This window comes from Cricetulus griseus, chromosome 2, assembly GCF_003668045.3.
Source record: "Cricetulus griseus strain 17A/GY chromosome 2, alternate assembly CriGri-PICRH-1.0, whole genome shotgun sequence".
NCBI lineage: Eukaryota > Metazoa > Chordata > Mammalia > Rodentia > Cricetidae > Cricetulus > Cricetulus griseus.
The window spans coordinates 202,938,603-202,957,213 of NC_048595.1; the positions used below are offsets into that span (position 1 = coordinate 202,938,603).

The 18,611-nt window shown below is 45.4% G+C and overlaps 1 protein-coding gene across 1 annotated transcript; it reads right to left on the reverse strand.

The window, feature by feature from the left end:
* Positions 1 to 1,499: 1,499 nt before the first annotated feature.
* Wnt8a (Wnt family member 8A) lies at positions 1,500 to 9,562 on the reverse strand. The gene is made up of 6 exons (XM_027400527.2): positions 9,483 to 9,562; positions 9,366 to 9,399; positions 8,917 to 9,055; positions 4,557 to 4,682; positions 3,790 to 3,932; positions 1,500 to 2,051 (listed from the first exon to the last, which is right to left on the reverse strand). The coding sequence occupies exons 1-6, from the start codon at positions 9,560 to 9,562 to the stop codon at positions 1,500 to 1,502; spliced, it is 1,074 nt and encodes a 357-aa protein (XP_027256328.1).
* Between the last annotated feature and the right edge of the window lie 9,049 nt (positions 9,563 to 18,611).

Genomic DNA, 18,611 nt, shown 5'->3' on the forward strand with positions numbered 1-18,611 from the left:
TTTGGTCCCAACACCACATAAACCAGGTGTGGTAATCCTATTACTCCACTCTGAAAGTGGAGGCTGGAGGTCAAGAGTTCAGGGACATCCTTGATTACACCTTGAGTGAGGTAGGCCAGTCTGGATTAGAGAGACCCTGTCTAAAGAAGGAAAAAGAGAAATCCTGGGGTTGGGGAGAGACCTCAGTGGTTCAGAGCACTAACCGCCAGGGAGGTGATGGTGCACACCTTTAATCCCAGTGCTCTGGAGGCAGAGGCAGGCGGATCTCTGTAAATTCAAGGCCAGCCTGGTCTACAGAGTGAGTGCCAGGACAGACAGGGCTACACACAAAGAAACACTGTCTCGAAACAAAGAAACAAGTGACACCAGTTCACTTCCCAGCACCCACATGGTGGCTCACAACCACCTGTAATTCCAGTTCTTCTTCTTCTGACACGGGCACATGGTACACAGACATACATGCAGGTAAAACAGCTGTACAATCAAATAAAATAAATAAATCTTAAAAAAAGAAAAGTCCTATCTAGATATATGCTAGAAGCATTTATTGCAAAGGAAATTGAGTTTCCCATTTGGGAAAATAACAAAGTCAAGATGTTCTATAGCTCTCCAGGAAAATACTCTTTTAGGATATTGTTTGGTAAGTCCTGGTCACTTGCCCACTTATTGCCATTTTGGCTCCAGAGATGGTTCCTTGGTCATGCTAGGTCTTGGTTTCCCTAAGGCTTAGCTGGGGGGAACTGTTTCAAAGTGCAGAAGCAGAGAAGCTGGTCCCACACCCCCTCATCACCTGCTTTCAGTTGGTTAAATTGAGGAAGGGTGCACCTTCACAGGTCTGAACAGGACTCTCATCTTTTTAAGTTTAATTTTTACTTTATTATTTTATATGCATAGGTATTTTGCCTGCATGCATATCTGCACTTTTGTGCCTGCTGGCCAACGAGATGGGAAACCGACATTGGATCCCTTGGAACTGGAAGTACAGATGGCTCTCAGCCACCATGAGGGTGCCTGAAGCGACTCGGGTCTTCCGGAAGGCCAGCCAATGAGGGCTCTTAACCACTGAGCCATCTCTCCAGCTCTGGAACAGTTTTGCTTTTGCTTCTCTTCCCTCTAACTCCCAGCAGCAGCACAGCTGGACGTGATGGGGGTCTGAAACTTATTGGAACAACTTCTTTGAGGGTCCTTTGCATGAACATCCCCAAGTCAAACTGCTCCTTTATGAAGCTGCATAAGTTCAAGAGTAACTGCGTGGGGGGTGAGGGTGGGGTGGGGTGGGGTGGCGTGGGGGGACATGCAGGGTCCATAAGCCGGGAGAACCAGGTTCAGATTTCAGCTCTGCAAAAATGCTGTATGATCTATGGCAGCTATCATAAGGTCTATAGGCCAACCCTGTGATGTCCCAATTGTTTTCTGGTCTATGTCTTCTAGGTCAGAAGCTGGGACCGCCACCTCCACCGTCGTACAACTAAGCAGCAAATGAATTTGTGGTGGTGTTATCAAGCACTGCCCTTGCCCCTGCCCCGAGGCCGGACACTCCCCTCGGGGCGTGTGCAGTAGTACCTGTTCACAACACGCCTGCACTGGCCACACTTGACAGTGCAGCACCACTTAAAGCTGCAGTCACAGCTGCTCATGACCTGTGTTCTCCTCTCTTCCACCTGCAGCCCACACTCGGTGCACAAGCGCCCACAGCTGCGCTGCTCCCACCTGGAAGCACCACGCGCGTTCTGCAGGCACTCACGTCCCTCTGTGCCGTGGATGCCCAGGCTGGCATTGCGGGTGCAGTAGTCGGGTGAGTCCTCCAAGAAGATCAGCTCAGCCTCTGCGCTGGGAAGAAAGGCCTCTGTGGGAGCCCAGCGGCCCTCGGCTCTGTTGCCAGCACTTAGCTGGCGCTTATCTAGCTCAATTTTCTGTGCGCGGTCGTACTTGGCCTTTAGGTAGTCTCCCATCTCCCGGAAGTCGGCCAGCTGCAGCCAGCACGTCTGGATGCTACAGCTTCCTGAGATGCCATGACATTTGCATGTCCTTTTCATGGAGGCCCTCACTGCCTTGGGGGGGGGGCAGGGAGGGAGAGGGAGAAAGAGAGAGGGAGGGGGGAGGGAGGGAGGGAGGGAGAGAAGGGAGGGAGGGAGGGAGAGAGAGAGAGAGGGAATAACTTTTGGTTAGAAGGCCAATGATTAGCAACCAAATGGAATATTCTAGAGTTCTAGAGCTGGAGCTTGCTTTCTAGCTTTGGAGACCTGTGGGGATTATTGGGGAAACTCCTAAGTCCTTGTTCACATCTATCCAAGGAGGACATTCAGGGGTTAAGGACCTGGATGCTGAGAAGGCTACTGTGGCCAGGAACCATCATTTCTTCCTTGTGTTTCTTGGCCAGTTGGAACAAATATTAGATAAGATAGGGACTGATGAAGCCCGGCGTTGGTGGCGCACGCCTTTAATCCCAGCACTCCGGAGGCAGAGGCAGGTGGATCTCTGTGAGCTCGAGACCAGCCTGGTCTACAAGAGCTAGTTCCAGGACAGCCTCCAAAGCCACAGAGAAACCCTGTCTCGAATAAACAAAAAAAAAAAAAAAAAAAAAAAAAAAAAAAAAAAAAAAAAAAAAAAAAAAAAAGGGACTGATGATATAGCTCAAGGGTAGAGGGCTTGACTAACATGTGTGAGGCTCACAGTTTAGTCTCCAGCACCTCAAAAGTTAAAAATATAGTAACAAAGAAACACTTTGTAAGTTATGAAGAAATTACTACACTCAAACAGTGTCTGCTGTGAAGCCTGGAGCTAGACTATTTGTGGTGGTTCATCTGTGTCCTGTCAGCTTCCCTCTGGTTCCCCCACACCCTCTTAGAGAGAAGGCATCTGAACCCATGTACCCTCAAGGCAGTGGCTGTAGTTGGCTCACAAGTGCCCCCTCTGCCCTCTGCCCTAGGCGACCGAAACACCCAGGTAGAAACTCACAGGAAAATTTCAGTGATTTTTGTTCTAAGTCCAATTTGCTTCCAGATATGAGTTTACAGTATCAGTCCACCAGAGAAAACTTGTTGAACAGATTCTACAGTCTCAACCTCTCAAATCCCAGACAGACTTTAGGACAATAATAGGCCTATGTTAGTGTCTTAGCATGTAGTTAAAGTGGTTAAAATCTTTTGTGGTCCAGTAGCTAATGCCTGTAATCCGAGCACTTAGGAGGCTGAGATAGGAGGATTGCTTTGAGTTCAAGAACTATATTTTGGAGAACACACAGCAGACAGACAGACAGACAGACAGACAGACACACACACACACACACACACACACACACACACACACACTGAGCACACCAAAAAAAGGTATTAAAATGTAATGCATGGGGGGGGGGACTCGAGAGATAGTTCAGTGGTTGAGAGTACTGGCTGATCTTCCAGAGACCTGGGCTCAATTCCCAGCACCCACATGGCAGCTCACAACTGTCTGTAACTCCGGTTCCAGGGGATCTAGCACCTTCATACAGACATGCATACAAGAAAAAACACCAATGCACATGAAATAAAAATAAATTGTTGTTTTTAAAAAATGCAATGCATGGGCATGAGGTCTGAGGCTTATCATCTGTGTTGTCTTGGACGAGCCACTTGTCTGGGACTTAACTGGTTTTGTCATCCAGAAAACAGAGGCAGCTGCCTCTGTTCTTCCTGAATGGCATCAGGGATGAAACCTGGGTGTGAGACAGCTCTGGGTGACGGTGAGGGACCATTGTCCAAACAGGATGACTTCTGTATCCACCAGATTGTGAGGAACTGTTGTACCCACCAGCCTGCCTGCCCTGCTGTTATGAAGATTCACCAGGGCCCTGGCATCCTTCCCTCTCTCCAGGCTGTCCACGAAGACTCTGGAGATCTGTTCCCCAAATTCCACATTGTCGCTGCAGCCTCCCCAGATCCAGCCATGGCCACCTACACACGGGGAAAGAAAGAGTTCCGCATACAATGCTCAGATAGAGTCAAGGGAAAGAGCCACGTTCTGTTTAGTCAACAGCTAAACCATCCCCAAGAGCCCGGATATGCTAGAACTGTGTATGTCTGAAGGTGAGGCAGAGAAATGGAAGTACTTGGGGAGCATGGGTGGGGTCCTATACCCAAAGCCCACTCTGAGCATTTCTCAGCTCTAAGTGGTAAGCCCTCTGTGCCTACAGGAAACGTGGGTGCATGTGTTGATCTGGATGGCCTCAGAGGTTCTTTGTAGCTCAAACATTCTGGACCTCTGTACCTGCACAATAGTGTCAGGGGCCCCTCTACCCTCATTAGTGACAGGCCTAAGTCTGGTAGGGGTCTATAAATAGTTGGGGAGCTTTGGCTGGGGACACATTATTCTTGTACCAGGCTTGGTCTTTGACTTTCTCATTCCTGGTCTCAGGGATGCAAACTCAACCCTCAGCAATCCATGAACTCCCCTTCATGAAAGGACGGCTAGAATCTAGGGATTCAAGAGAACCGAGTGCCCTAGACTTGAGAAAACTCCGTCTGCACTCAGCTCTGTAGCTCCCCACCTCTTCCCACCTCCATCAAAGCCCAAGTTACCTGCTTTTCCATTTTTTGACCCATCGCAACCACAGTTTTCAAAGTCACCCATGCTGCAGTTCTTGGTGATGATATACACAACTCCAGCAGAGCGGATGGCGTGAATGAAGGATGACTCCCTTGTGGCTTTGGAGAGAAAGAGGGGCCAGACTAGAAATGTGGCTTGTTGTGGCCCAAAGCAGGAGCCTTGGGCAAACATCGATGTTTGGCTGCTCTTGCCCCACCTCCTCAGGATTTAAGGTACACTTTTCCCTCAGAGCTCACTGTGTCTTTTCACCCTCCTCACTTCATCCAGGCAGGAATGGGCATCCCACACTACAGATGGGGAAACTGAAGCTCAGGGAAGCCTGAAGCGAAGGGTACTGGCCAGGTGTGGTTTTGAATCAGGATTCTGCTCTCCTGAAGTCCAGACCTCTGTCCTCTAGTATATTGACCCAGCCACAAGGCTGGAGTAGGCAATCAAGAAAGACCTCTTATTTCTGAACACAGAGTAAGGAGGCCACACATAGATAGCATGTGTGCATAGGGATACATGTGCCTGCAGGTGTGATGTGGTGTGTGTGTGTGTGTGTGTGTGTGTGTGTGTGTGTGTGCATGCACACACATGTACATATGGACACATGTGACTGTGTGTGTAGAGAGGCCCAAGTTGGACATCAGGTGTCTTCCTCTATTGGGCTGTCTCACTTTCACAGGGTCTCTCACAGAATCTGGAGCTCACTGGCTGGTCAGTAAGGCCCTGGAATCCTCCCTCCTGTCTCAGGGTTACAGAAGTGTGCCAGCACACCCTCATCCTTGAGCAGCAAGCACTTTGTCCCCTGAACCATGTTCTAGACCCTCGAGGTCTTGTTTTACAAACACCTCCTAGTCTACCTGCATGATCCACAGCGAGGAAGCTCTTCCTGCCCTTCTCCTTTGTCCCCCAACTCTTCTCAGCAACTCTGTTGTTTCTACAAAAGGTCTCTCATGCAAATTCCTACATCCAATTGTAAGCATGTGTGCACACGTGTGCGCTGCAAGTGAGTGCACACACAAATACATATACACCCATACGCACACATGTACACGACTATATATACCACACAAACTACACACACCACACACACATGCACACAGATACATATACACTACACACATAAATACACGTGCACACATATCACACACACGTAAATACATATACATCAAACATGCACACACCTAACACAACATACATAAACACACATCACACACACATACACACAAACACACACATCACACACATATTTATACACCATACACACATAAACATATACATCACAAGGCATGCACATCATACATGCATATAAACACACATACACAAATCACACATATGTACCCCCACACATATCACACACACACACACACACACACATGCACACTCACACACATACACACACACCTTCTAAAACAGGGGAAACCAGAAAACCAACCAAACAACTCTACTCTGGCCCTAAGAACAGTATGTTGCTTGCAAAATCTGAAAGCAGAACTAAGTGGCCCTCTTACTGTTCAGGAATAGAACTGTTTCACTTTACATTTACGACTACAGACATGAAAGGATATTCAACACCACCTAGAAGGGCTACTACTCTATTTCCTCTCTGAGCTTTTCATGTCTCCTCAAACCTGTAACAAATCTATTTTTACGACCTATGATATGCTCAGTTAAAGACCAACTTCACTGAGAATATAAAAGCACTTGGATTTCCAGGTACAACAGGATAGATACACATATGAACTCATAACTCAAGGTCTAGCCAGAGAAAAATTCCAGCAGAGGGAGGGAGGGTGTGCATGTGTGTGTGAGTGTGTGTATGTGTGTGAGTGTGTGTGTGTGTGTGTGTGTGTGTGTGTGTGTGAGTGTATGTGTGTGAGTGTGTGAGTGTGTGAGTGTGTGTGTGTGTGTGAGTGTGTGTGTGTGAGTGTGTGTGTGAGTGTGTGAGTGTGTGAGTGTGTGTGTGTGTGTGTGTGTGTGTGTGTGTGAGTGTGTGTGTGTGTGGCGGGGGTGCCAAGCTTCCTACTTATTGTAGGCTGCTGAGATTTTATATAGTCTGTCTCTGAGACAGTTAACCAAATTCATCTAGTTTGCTTATCACTACAGTGAGTCTTTCTTTTTTCTTTGTAAAAAGAACTTTGTATTCTGGGTCATGGAAGAATTCTTGGAAAGGTGCCCTTTTCTGCCCCACCTGTTTATTGAATGAGTCTTTTTTTTTTTTTAATTAAATAGCAGAACTTTGGGAAAGATTAAGCAAAGGCCTTTTTTATATTATATGAGGTATAGGATGGTTTAAGATCAAGAGACTGTTATCATTTGAGAAAGGTATTTGAATGTGAAATGAAAATTAGTTTAATTCTTGAATCCTACTTTTGGCTTCTATGAAAGAACCCATGTGGTGTTTCAATAAATTCTACCTGACTTTGGATACCTTTACTAAAGACTTAGAAAATTGATGCTTCTGTTTTAAAAGTATTAGTGTGGAAAGGGAGTGTCCTTTAGTGGTAGAAGACATGCTTAGTGTTCAGAAGCACCCAGTCTCTGGCACCAAGAAAGGTCATCAGCATCGGATGTGAAGGAGGGTCACTTGTACTAGGTGCACTGAATCCATCCATCCTCATCTCTCTAGGAATGTAGTATTAAAAATTCGTTATGAACCCATTTGTTAGTGACTCATTCTCTTACTGAAATGATTGAAATCTGTGTTAAGTGCTATCTTTAGTAGCCTGGAAACCCAGTGTCCCCTCTCTGAGTGACAGTGTCCTGTTCCATTAGGGAAGGTTTAGAATGCAAACTTGGATTATTTGGCCTATAATAACAAGCATTTATCTTCAGAAATACAGACATTGAATGTTCAGCAGAAGCAAGAGGAAGGGAAGCTACTCAAAAGAAGAAAACATGGATGCTGCCATCTGTAACTGATGCAGAGTAGTGAAAAAGGATTTGCATTTTCTTTGAAAGTTCAAGCTTAGGGATGTTGCCAGGTGTCTGGGCACATGCCTGGGTGTAGTTGGAAGTTTTCTGTTCCTCCTGTCAGTTCTTGGAGCCGCTTACAAAATACACTCTGAGCGTTCAGTTCAGGGACTCAGTCTGGGCTACATGAGACCCTGTCCCAAAAATTAAAAACAAAACCAAAAAAACCAGGAAACAGACAAATAGAATTGGGGGATATTGGCATGAAAATCAATTTTTTGATCCAAGAATTTGGTTCAAAGTTCTGATAATAGCATTCATTAGGCACTATATTGATTCTTTTCTAATCCAAGTTTTAGATTCAAAATTAAAATTGAATTTTCTCTGACCAGTTCTGGTATATCAAGGACTAATTTGTATAAGCTGATAAATATTTCATCAAATAACCTAGGCATTTATGGTAACTGAAATATTAATGAAATTTTAATCCTGTTTTACTAGGATAAATAGTTTCTCAAAAACCCATCTCTGTGCTCTCTACTCTCAAGCAGCCCTCCCTTTGTATTCATGTACATAGACAGAAGATAGAGAGGAAACATTTGTCTTCCCTCATTACTCTTCCATCCCAAATAATCTGCCTCCCCCCTTTTTTTCTTTCTGGCTTTTGAAGACAGGGTTTCTATTTAATAGCCCTGGCTGTCCTGGAACTCACTCTGTAGACCAGGCTATTCTCGAACTCAACAGAGATCTATTTGCCTCTGTCTACTGAGTGCTGGCATTAAAGGCGTGCTCTAATCTACCTCTCTCTCTCTCTCTCTCTCTCTCTCTCACACACACACACACACACACAAACACACACACACACACACACACACACACAGAGTCACCTGAGGCAAACTTATTCTGATCTTGCAGCTTTATTTTACGATAATGGGGCAAATATAAATCCTTCAAGGGCTCCATGGATGCCTTTCTCCATTTTTCACTTCATTTCATGCAAATCTGAGCAAGGTGACTATGAACAAGCACACAAAGGCAGACATGCTCTAAAACCTACAATAGCATTTGTAAGGAGAACCCTCTGTTTACTTCATTCAACCCTCAGAAAACTCCCAGGGCCTGGGAGGAGATCGCTCAGCAGATCAGGGCATGAGCATCCAAGTCTCTGATGACCTGAGTTCAACCCTAAACTCATGGTAGAAGTAGAGAACAAACTCCCCCAAGTTGCACACACACACACACACACACACACACACACACACACACACACACACACTTGTGCTGAAAAAGGGAAAGTACCTCACTCAGGGTCACACAGCTGGAGAGCGGTGTGTCAAGAGCTTGCCAGTTACTGTCACATTTCACTGTGAACACACATTTCATATACCCCTGTACTACAAGGCCACCTTGTGGAGTGGTCCCATGAAAACTTACCCCCTCTCAGCCTGTTGTGAGTGGAGAACTGGAAAGCATGTTCAGGGCAGTTCCACCGCTCCCAAGCAAACTGGAACTTACATTCTTCCATGCCAGTCTGAGTGCCCAAGGCCACACTGGTGGTGTAGGTCAGATAGGCCTGTGTCAGGGGGGAAGGGCTGTGAGCTTCCCTGGATACAAGCTGTGTCAGGTCAGGGAGAAGGCAGACTCAAATAAAATAATTTCCCAGTAAGAAACCATACTGGGGCCTGGGGACACTGCTCAGCGGCAGAGCACTTGCCTAGCATACACAAGGCCCTGAACACCACAAAACAACAACCAAAAACTAAACAATGCTGGGTTTCTCAGTGAAAGATTCTGAAACACCCACCCCCCACCCCCACCGCCCAAAAGAGTACATCAGGGGGACCCCAGAGGATAAAAACAGGAGGGACTGGAAGACATCCTACCTTGGGACCTGTTACCAGGAAATTGTTCACTGACCTACCAAAAAGAAAAACTGAGGTGAACGGGGATGACATGCTGGCCTTCCTCAGTGGGGAATGAGGGTGGGGGAAAGGACTCACCAGGCAGAGGCACCGAAGGGGGCATAACACATGCCTGCAGCCACCCACAGCATAAACAAGTGCCCTATGACCCTGCCCATCCCGGGAAACCAGGGCCAGCTCAGGGCCAAGTGCAGAGAAGTGAGGGGAAGGCAGACCCTTTCTCAGTATTTATGTGGGCAAATTCTCCATGGCCAAGAGGGAAAAACCAACAGCTCCTCTAGTTTGTCCCTCATTGGCCGAGCCATGGCAGCCAGTGACCCAGTGGGGAATCAGAGAGGAGGGTCTCAGCCCAAAACGTTCAATGAGGCCACGCCCTTCTCTCCCAGACTGAGAGGGGCTGAAGCAGGTCTCTCACTCTTAAGGTACTGACTGTATACTCTGTTTATCTTCTCTTAGAATCATGTAGCCTGGAGCAGTGTGGGTCTCTCCCCTGACTTCCAGTCACCCCTCCCTTGGAGTTGCAGGTCCTTCACGTGTTAATGAGGCTTCCTCCTTCCTCCGTTCTTAATAATCACAGAGGAACTTTTTGGGGACCCCCCTCCTAAATGAGTGAGCACACTCACTGTCTCTATGTCTTTCCTTGGTGACTGAAAGGTGATGTAACTGTGGGACTTGGAGCAGAAGCAACAGAGACCATCTTTGCAACAGTCCCCTCTACTAATTTCTCTTAGAGGAAGTTCTGGTCTATCACTTCATTTCTATGTTTTCCCTTCTGTGTCTGAGGGTCAGTCAGATCTCCAGGTCATCGTTGCTTACGTATGCAATCAATCTTCGTGCTACCCAGGCCTATATTTGAAAAGACTGCTACCTTCATTTCTACTACCAATACCACTTTGCTGACAAAGGGGTGCTGGTTACCAAACTCAGGGCCTCTAGCATGCTTAGCACACTCTTCTGCTGAGTGACACCCACCCTCCTCTTGATGAGACTTTGTCACTAGGGGTTCAGCTACTTAGGCAGGAACCTGTCTTTTGGATTCACTGTGAGCTTAGCACTTGAGAAAGTGACTGGATGAACAAAGGAAGGATGGAGGGGAAGAGCAGGAGCGTGTGGGCTCTAATAGGACTCAGGGCACTGTCAAGCAGGGGTGGGGATGGACATCAAAGGGATTGAGCTCCTCCCTAGGGCTGGGGAAGCACAGACTGGAAAACAGTCGCAGCCATTGTCCTGTGACCCTCACAGGGTCCAGATCATTTCTCAGCACCCTGGGCTCACTTAGGAAGTGACACTGCCACACACACCAAAATAGTTTAGGAGTTCCCAGGACCCTCTATGAACTCAAAGTAGGGGTCAGCCATGGTGTCAGTCTGTAAATGATTATTGCCCATCAGTGACAAGGTAATTATGAAAATAATATTTAGAGACACGCAGCAACCTTATGCAATAATTTATAATACATTAGATCTGTTTTTTTTTTTTTTTTTTTGATGGACTTTTCTTTGGTATGCTTTTTGTCCTGTCTCAATTTCCTGGGTGTCCTCACTGGATGAAAGGTCTGTCTTCTGGCCATAGCTTGCTTGTTGGGCTTCATTACTGGGGGAAGAGACGTCCCAGATTTAAGGCACTTGGGAAAAAGTTTACTGAGTTTGCCTCAGTAGTCTTTTCTCTATTTCTAATTTTCTTAATTAAAAAAAATTCTGTAATTTTACACTTCTTGAGAGAGCAGGCTTGATGTTTGGAGCTCCTCCCTGGGTTCAGTGTCATTCCCTGTCTCGCTTAAGGTTTCTATTGCTGTGAGAGACACCGTGGCCATGATAACTCTTATTCATTTCAGTGTGGTGGCTTGTTTACAGTTCAGAGATTCAATCTATCATGTCGAAGTGCTGTAGCTGTAACTGAGAGTCCTGCTTCTTGCAGGCAACAGTGGTCTGAGTGTTTCACTGAGGGAAACTTGAACAAAAGAGATCTCAAAACCTGCTCCCACAGTGATACACTTCCTCCAACAAGGCCACACCTATTTCAACAAGGCCACACCTCCTAATAGTGCCACTCCCCTTTGGGGCCATTTTCTTTCAAACCACCACATTCACATCCTGCAGCCCCTTGAAAGACTTTCAGACTTGATTCTGTATTAACCTACTGTGGGTGAGGGGGTGAGTCTTATTCTTTTTGTTGGTGTTTTGTTTTGTAGAGAAAGGTCTTACTCTATTACTCAGGCTGGCTCAGAACATGCTCTGTGTAGTCCAACCCTGTCTCAAACTTGTGATACTCCTGCCTCAGCCACTAGAATGTTAGGATTCTAGGTAGGAATATGTCCTCAGGTCTGGCTTACCAGGTCTTACTTTTCTGTGTGACCCTGGATGTAGCATTTAGTGGGTACCAGTTGTGGTTCAACATGGGTCGGGGAGCAGATGTAATTCAAGAGTCTCTGGTCGAAGGTGTGTTCCCTTTACTAATCTGGGGTCTGCTTAGATCTGGGCCCTGTGAGTTCCAGCCACACAGGGATCTGCCCAAAGACAGACACTTTTCTTCCAGCTCATTGAGGTGCCCTAGGCTAACACTTTCACGCTTAGCCTAGGGAGGATGGGGAGTGTGTGTGTGTTTGTGTGTGTGTGTGTGTGTGTGTGTGTGTGTGTGTGTGTGTGTGTGTCTCGTCTGAAGTAAGGTTTCAGTTCAGCTGGCTAAAGCTTGGTTTCCAGTTCCTTCATAGTTCTACTGGTGGATACTGGATAAGACTTGAAAATTCTCAATTGTTCCTTTTTTTTTCTTTTCTTTTCCAGTTTTTTTTTTTTTTTTTTTTTTTTTTTTTTTGTTTTTTTTTTTGCTTGTTTGGTTTTAGAGAGATGGTCTGTAGTCCAAGCTGGCTCAAAATCAGCTGTGTAGCTGAGGATGGACCTTTTTCCGATCCATCTGCCTACACTTCCCAAATGCTGGTATTTTAGACTAGTTAGGTATGTGGTGTGCAGCCAGGAGAGGACCCTACAAACTCAATTACATCTCCAGCCTCCTCAAGTGTTTTTTTTATTACTACTTTCTTCAGTTATTTCTTGACTAATTGTGCTCTTATTGTTGCTGTTTTTTTGAAACAGAGTCTCACTAGGTGGCTCTGGCTGGTCTGTAACTCGATAAGTAGATCAGGCTGGCTGTGAACTCACAGAGCTCTGCCTGCCTCTGTTTCTGGGGCGCTGGATTAAAAACTTGCACCATCACTTTTTTCTACACTTATTCATTAGCTTATTTATTTATGTGTGAAGATATAACACAGAGTGCCCGTGGAGGTCAGAGGACAACCTGTGGGAGTCGCTTTATCCTGCTACCACGTGGGTTCTGGGTTGAACACTCAGGTTGACAGGCTTGGCAGCAAGACCTTCACCAAGCTCCTTTCTTTCCTGAATTTTGAGGAGGATGCAATGAAGCTGCTTATGGGATTTTAGTACTTTGCAGAGAAATATACATAAACACATCCATCTATCCATTTCAAAACTATTGCTCTGTGGGTTCCAGCAGGTACCCAACACTTATGGGTCCAAGATGAACCAGGAGATAATTCTGTGCAGAAGGAATTTTTGCTTTGCTCAGAGAGAAGCTCATACAACTCATTGTGACACAATCAATACTCAAGGCATTATGAATGAGGAACCTCAGCAGAAGAGAACTTCTGGGTGAGGCCTGCCATCTAGCGGCACTTTGTGGTATTACATGCTCTTGTTGACAGGATTTTTGCCTTTACTGAATCTGAGGCAGGCACAGAGTCAAGCTTTCACAATGCCCCTAAAAAGCTTGCAAGGTAGTTGTATATGCAAAGCATAATTTTTCTTTTGGTTTCTCGAGACAGGGTTTTTCTGTGTAGCTTTGGAGCCTGTCCTGGAACTAGCTCTTGTAGACCAGATTGGTCTCGAAATCTGCCTCCCAAGTGCTGGGATTGAAGGCGTGCACCACCACCGCCTGGCACAAAACATAATTTTAATATTATCTATCAAGCAGGTAATGTTTGTACACACAAAAATGTGTTTTTATAAAAGTAAATTTTGTTTTGTTAACCAAAAAAATGAACTGAAGTTGAATTGTATAGTATAATAAACACGAATCTATACCCCACTCACATAAGTAACCCTTAAAAACAGTTTAGTGAGGGTTATTTTCTATGCTCATATTCATATACATGCAATGCATATAATTTTTGTGTGTATGGTGTGTGTGTGTGTGTGTGTACATGGTCACATGTATGGGTGCACGTATGTTCATGTGTATTGGGAGGCCAGAGGTTAACCCTGGGTGCTCTCCATCTTACAAATTGAGCAGGGTCTCTCACTGGACCCCAGAGCTTGCTTTATCCACTGAACCATCTCTCCACCCCCTGCTGTTGCCTTTTGAAATAGGATCTCACTCACTGTGTAGCTCAGGGTACCCTCAGATTTGTAATCCTTCTACCTCAGTCTCCAGCGTTGTGATCATAAGTGTGTGCCACCATATTTAGTGTAACTATATCTATATCTATCTGTGTAACTTAAAACATGGAATTGTACTATTATTCCTCTGTTATGTTTTGTCTTATTTTTGTTTCCTTGTTCACTTGAGTCAGGGTCTCATGTAGCCCAAGTTAGCCTGGAACTTGCTATGTAACTGAAGATGACCTGGAATTTCTGACCTTCCTGTCTTCATCTCCCAAGTGCTGGGGTAACATCTAGCTGTGCTGTGAACTTTTACATAATGAATCTATCTTTTATGACACTTCGGATCAGTCTTCCTGGTTGATTCCCTTTCTTTTTAGATCGCATCACGATGTAGCTGTTCTTGAACTCACAGCAATGCCCCTTTGTCATCTCAGCTAAGTGCTGAGATGACTAGCATGAGTCACCATGCCTACAGCCAACTCTCATTCTTTCATTCATCATTCATTCATTCATTCATTCATTCATTCTTTCATTCTTTCATTCTTTCTTTCCTTCATTCTTTCTCCCTCTCCCCCCTCTCTTTCCTTTCCTCTTTTAGACAGTGATTTGTATCCCAAGTGCTCCTTGAATTAGCAATCCCTGCCACAGCCTGTGGAGTCCTGAGTATAAGGATTAAAGACATGGACCCCTGGACATGGTTCACTGTTAACAGAATTTCAAAAGTCTACAGTGCCTTCCAAGTTGGCACCATTTCTATCAATAGTCTTCCCTGGAAAACTGGTGTGCTTCCCGTGACTCTCCTTTGTGTCCATTCCCCTAGTCAGAGGTGAATCTCCACCTCTAAGCTTCCTAGAGACACTGTCGCTTAATGGAAACGGTCTAGACAACACACCCTTAGTGCCATGAACAAGGCCTTACCTTTGTGTGACTTTCTAATACTCCGAGGAGTCTCCTTTGATATTTCTGAAGCTTTATTTATTAAATACATCTTTTTGTTTTGTTTTTATTTACGTGTGTGTGTGTGTGTGTGTGTGTGTGTGTGTGTGTGTGTGTGTATGTGTGTGTGTACAGGTGCCCCTGAAGGCCAAAGGAGGGCATCAGATCCTCTGGAACTGGAGTGACAGGTGGTTGGGAGCTGCCTGATGTGGGTGCTGGCACCATACTCTGGCCTTCTTAGCTGCTGAGCCATCTCTCCAGCCTCCGAGATTTTATATTGACTGTTTATTGTGTTTATTAAGCTCTGCTGATCTAGAATGATCTAGGTAGGCCAGGATGCTTAATTTTTTAATTGATTAATTTTGTGTGTGTGCTTGTGTGAGCACAAATGTGAGTGTACATGTGAATGTGAGTGTTTATGTGAGTGTGAGTGTTCATATGGGTGTGAGTGTGCGTGTACATGTGAGTGTGCATGTGGGTATGAGTGTGCATGTGAGTGTCCATGTGAGTGTGAGTGTGGGTGTGTCCGAGTGTGCGTGTGCGTGCATGTGGGTGTGAGTGTGCGTGTGCGTGTGGAGGTCAGGAGTCAGCTCTCTTACCATGGGGGCTGGGAATCAAGTTCACATTCTCAGGCCTGAGCAGTGAGCACCTTTAGCCACTGAGCCGTACGTCTTGCCCGGAAGCTTCATCTTTAAGCCATATTTTCCCGTTTGACCTTTGCTCAGAGACCAGATCTTTCAATGTGTCATGTTTGTGCCTGGTCCCCTGGAACTAGCACTGCAGAATTGTGAGCCACCATGTAAGTGCTGGCAGTGGAAGGTCTTCTGGAAGAGCAACCCATTTTTTTTTTTTTTTTAACATTCCAATCCCAGTTCCCCCAACCCATGCTTTTAAACTGTAACCACTGAACTGCTCCAGATTTATTTATTTGTAAGTTTGGGGGCTCAAACCTAAGGTTTCCTGCAAACTAGGCATGAACACTAGTTTTTAACTGCACCACCAGTCCTTAGTAGCCAGGTCTCCCTCACCTCTCTGTCTCTCTGTCTCTCTGTCTCTCTGTCTCTCTCTCTCCCCTCTCTCTCTCTCTCTCTCTCTCTTTTGCGGGGGGGGAGGGTTGGTGGTTTCCGAGACAGGGTTTCTCTGTGTAGCTTTGGAGCCTATCCTGGCACTGGCTCTGGAGACCAGGCTGGCCTCGAACTCACAGAGATCCGCCTGCCTCTGCCTCCCGAGTGCTGGCATTAAAGGCGTGCACCAGCCACCTCTCTCTTTTTTAAAGATTTATTTATGTATACAATGTTCTGCCTGCATGTATGCTTGCAGACCAGAAGAGGGCACTAGATCTCCTTAAGATGGTTGTGAGCCCCATGTAGTTGCTGGGAATTGAACTCAGAACCTCTGGAAAGAGCAGTGCTCTTAAACACTGAGCCATCTCTTTGAAACTGCCCCCCCCATCTCTGTTCTTTTTTTTTTTTAAGATTTTATTTATTTATTATGTATACAACATTCTGCTTCCATGTATATCTGCACACCAGAAGAGGGCACTAGATCTCATAATGGATGGTTGTGAGCCACCATGTGGTTGCTGGGAATTGAACTCAGGACCTCTGGAAGAGAAGCTGGTGCTCTTAACCTCTGAGCCATCTCTCCAGCCCCCTTGGTTGTTTTGTTTTTGTTTTTTTAAATAATTTATTTATTTTTATTTTATGTGCATTGGTTTTTGCCTACATAGATATTTGTGTGAGGGTGCCAGATCCCCTGGAACTGGAATTACAGACAGTAGTTGAGCAACCATGTGGGTACTGGGAATTGAACCCAGGTTCTCTGGAAGAACAGCCAGTGCTCTTAACCTCTAAGTCATCTCCAGCCCCCCGTTTTTTTTTTTTTTTTTTTTTTTTTTTTTTTTTTTTTTTCTCCTGAGACAGGGTCTCACTATGTAGCTCTAGCTGTCCTGGCTGTCTAGTAGACCAGGCTGACTTCAAACTCACAGAAATCTGCCTGCTGGGATTAAAGGTGTGAGCTACCATGCCTGGCTCACTTTTTTCATTTGAGACAGGGGACCATATAATTTAGGCTGTCCTTTCGTTTCAGCTTCCCAAGTCTTAGGGTTATAGACACCTGCCACACCTGTCTGAAGCCTCTTCGGTTACTTGGCACATGCCTCCATTTGCCACTATTGCTATGAATCTGGAGTCCAGATGGCTCCCCTGGATGCTTCTGGCTGGGGATCTTGAGAGGTTGTAGGCTGTGGTGGATGCTAAATTCTCAGCTGAGGGTTCAGCAAGGGCGAGGAGCCGGATTGCTTACAAAATTCACTCACATGGTGGTTGACAGGGTTAATTCTCTCCCAGTGGCCTCTTCATGGGGTTGTCTCATTACACAGTTGGCAGCTTTCCCAGGGCTAAATGATCCAAGAGAGAAGAGAGAAAACACCAAAGAAGCCATAGACTTTTTATAACCACGAATGAACATGGTTTCATATGACATTTTATTTTATTTTATTTGTTACAAAGGCATCAGTTTGCAGAACACCAAGGCATGGAGCTGGAAAGATGGCTCGATGGCTCAGTGGTTAATAGCACATTCTTCCAGAGAACCAATTCCCAGCACCCACATGGCAGCTCACAATTGTCTGTAACTCCAGTTCTAGGGGCTCTAACACCATCACACAGATATATATGCAGGGAAAACAACAATGCACATGAGATAAAGATAAATAAAAAACAAGCAAACACCAAGAGAATGCTGTAATTGCTTCAGAAATGGCCAGCAACACACTCCTTTCCTTTCCTTTCTTTCTTTCTTTTTTTTTTTTTTGTTGTTTTGTTTTTGTTTTTTTGAGACAAGGTTTCCTTGTGTAACAGCCCCGACTGTCCTGGAACTCACTCTGGACCAGGCTGGCCTCAGACTCACAGAGATCTGCTTGCCTCTGCCTCCAGAGTTCTGGGACTAAAGGTGTGTAACAGCACTGCCCGGCCATTTCTTATTTAAGATTTAAAAATTACATTTATTTATTTATGAGGATGGGGTATATGTGTGGAGATCAGGGGAAACTTGTGGACTCAATTCTCCCCGTGTGAATTCCAGAAAATTTTTATTTGTTCAGCTTCTCATCACCTCATTTAAAAATGTATGTATCATTGTGTGTGCAGGCATGACATATGTGCATATGAGTGCCACTGTGAACATGTGGGCGTCTGAGGACAACACATTGGAGCTGGTGCTCTCATTCTTCCTTTATGCAGTCCTGGGTTGGAACTTGATTTCCATGCCTGCAAGGCAAGTGTTCTACTCTCCGATTCATCTGGTTGGCTTCTATTTTATCTTCAATATTCATATGATGACCTTTTCATTCTTGAAGTTTGTCTTTTTTTTTTTTTTTTTTTTTTGGTTTTTAGAGACAGGGTTTCTCTGTGTAGCTTTGAAGCCTATCCTGGCACTCGCTCTGGAGACCAGGCTGGCTTCGAACTCACAGAGATCCACCTGCCTCTGCCTCCCGAGAGCTAGGATTAAAGGCGTGCGCCACCAACGCCTGGCTATGAAGTTTGTCTTTTAAGCTATTGTAAATGGTATTATTTTCCTGATTCATTTCTCAACATTAAATCAGTGTATAGAAAATATACTGCTAGCTGCTGGGCATTGTGGCACATGCCTGTAATCCCAGCACTTGGGAGGAAGAGACTGCAGAATCAGAAGCTCAAAGTCATCCTCAGCTACCTTGTGAGTTCTGAGCCTGTTTCAAGACTCTGTCTCCACCCAAGAAGAAGAGAAGAAAGAAAAAGAGGAAGAGGCCGAGGAGGAGGACGACGAGGAGGATGAAAGAGAGCTACTGATTGTGTTGATTTTCACCCTGGCTCAATATGCTTATCAGCTCTAAGAG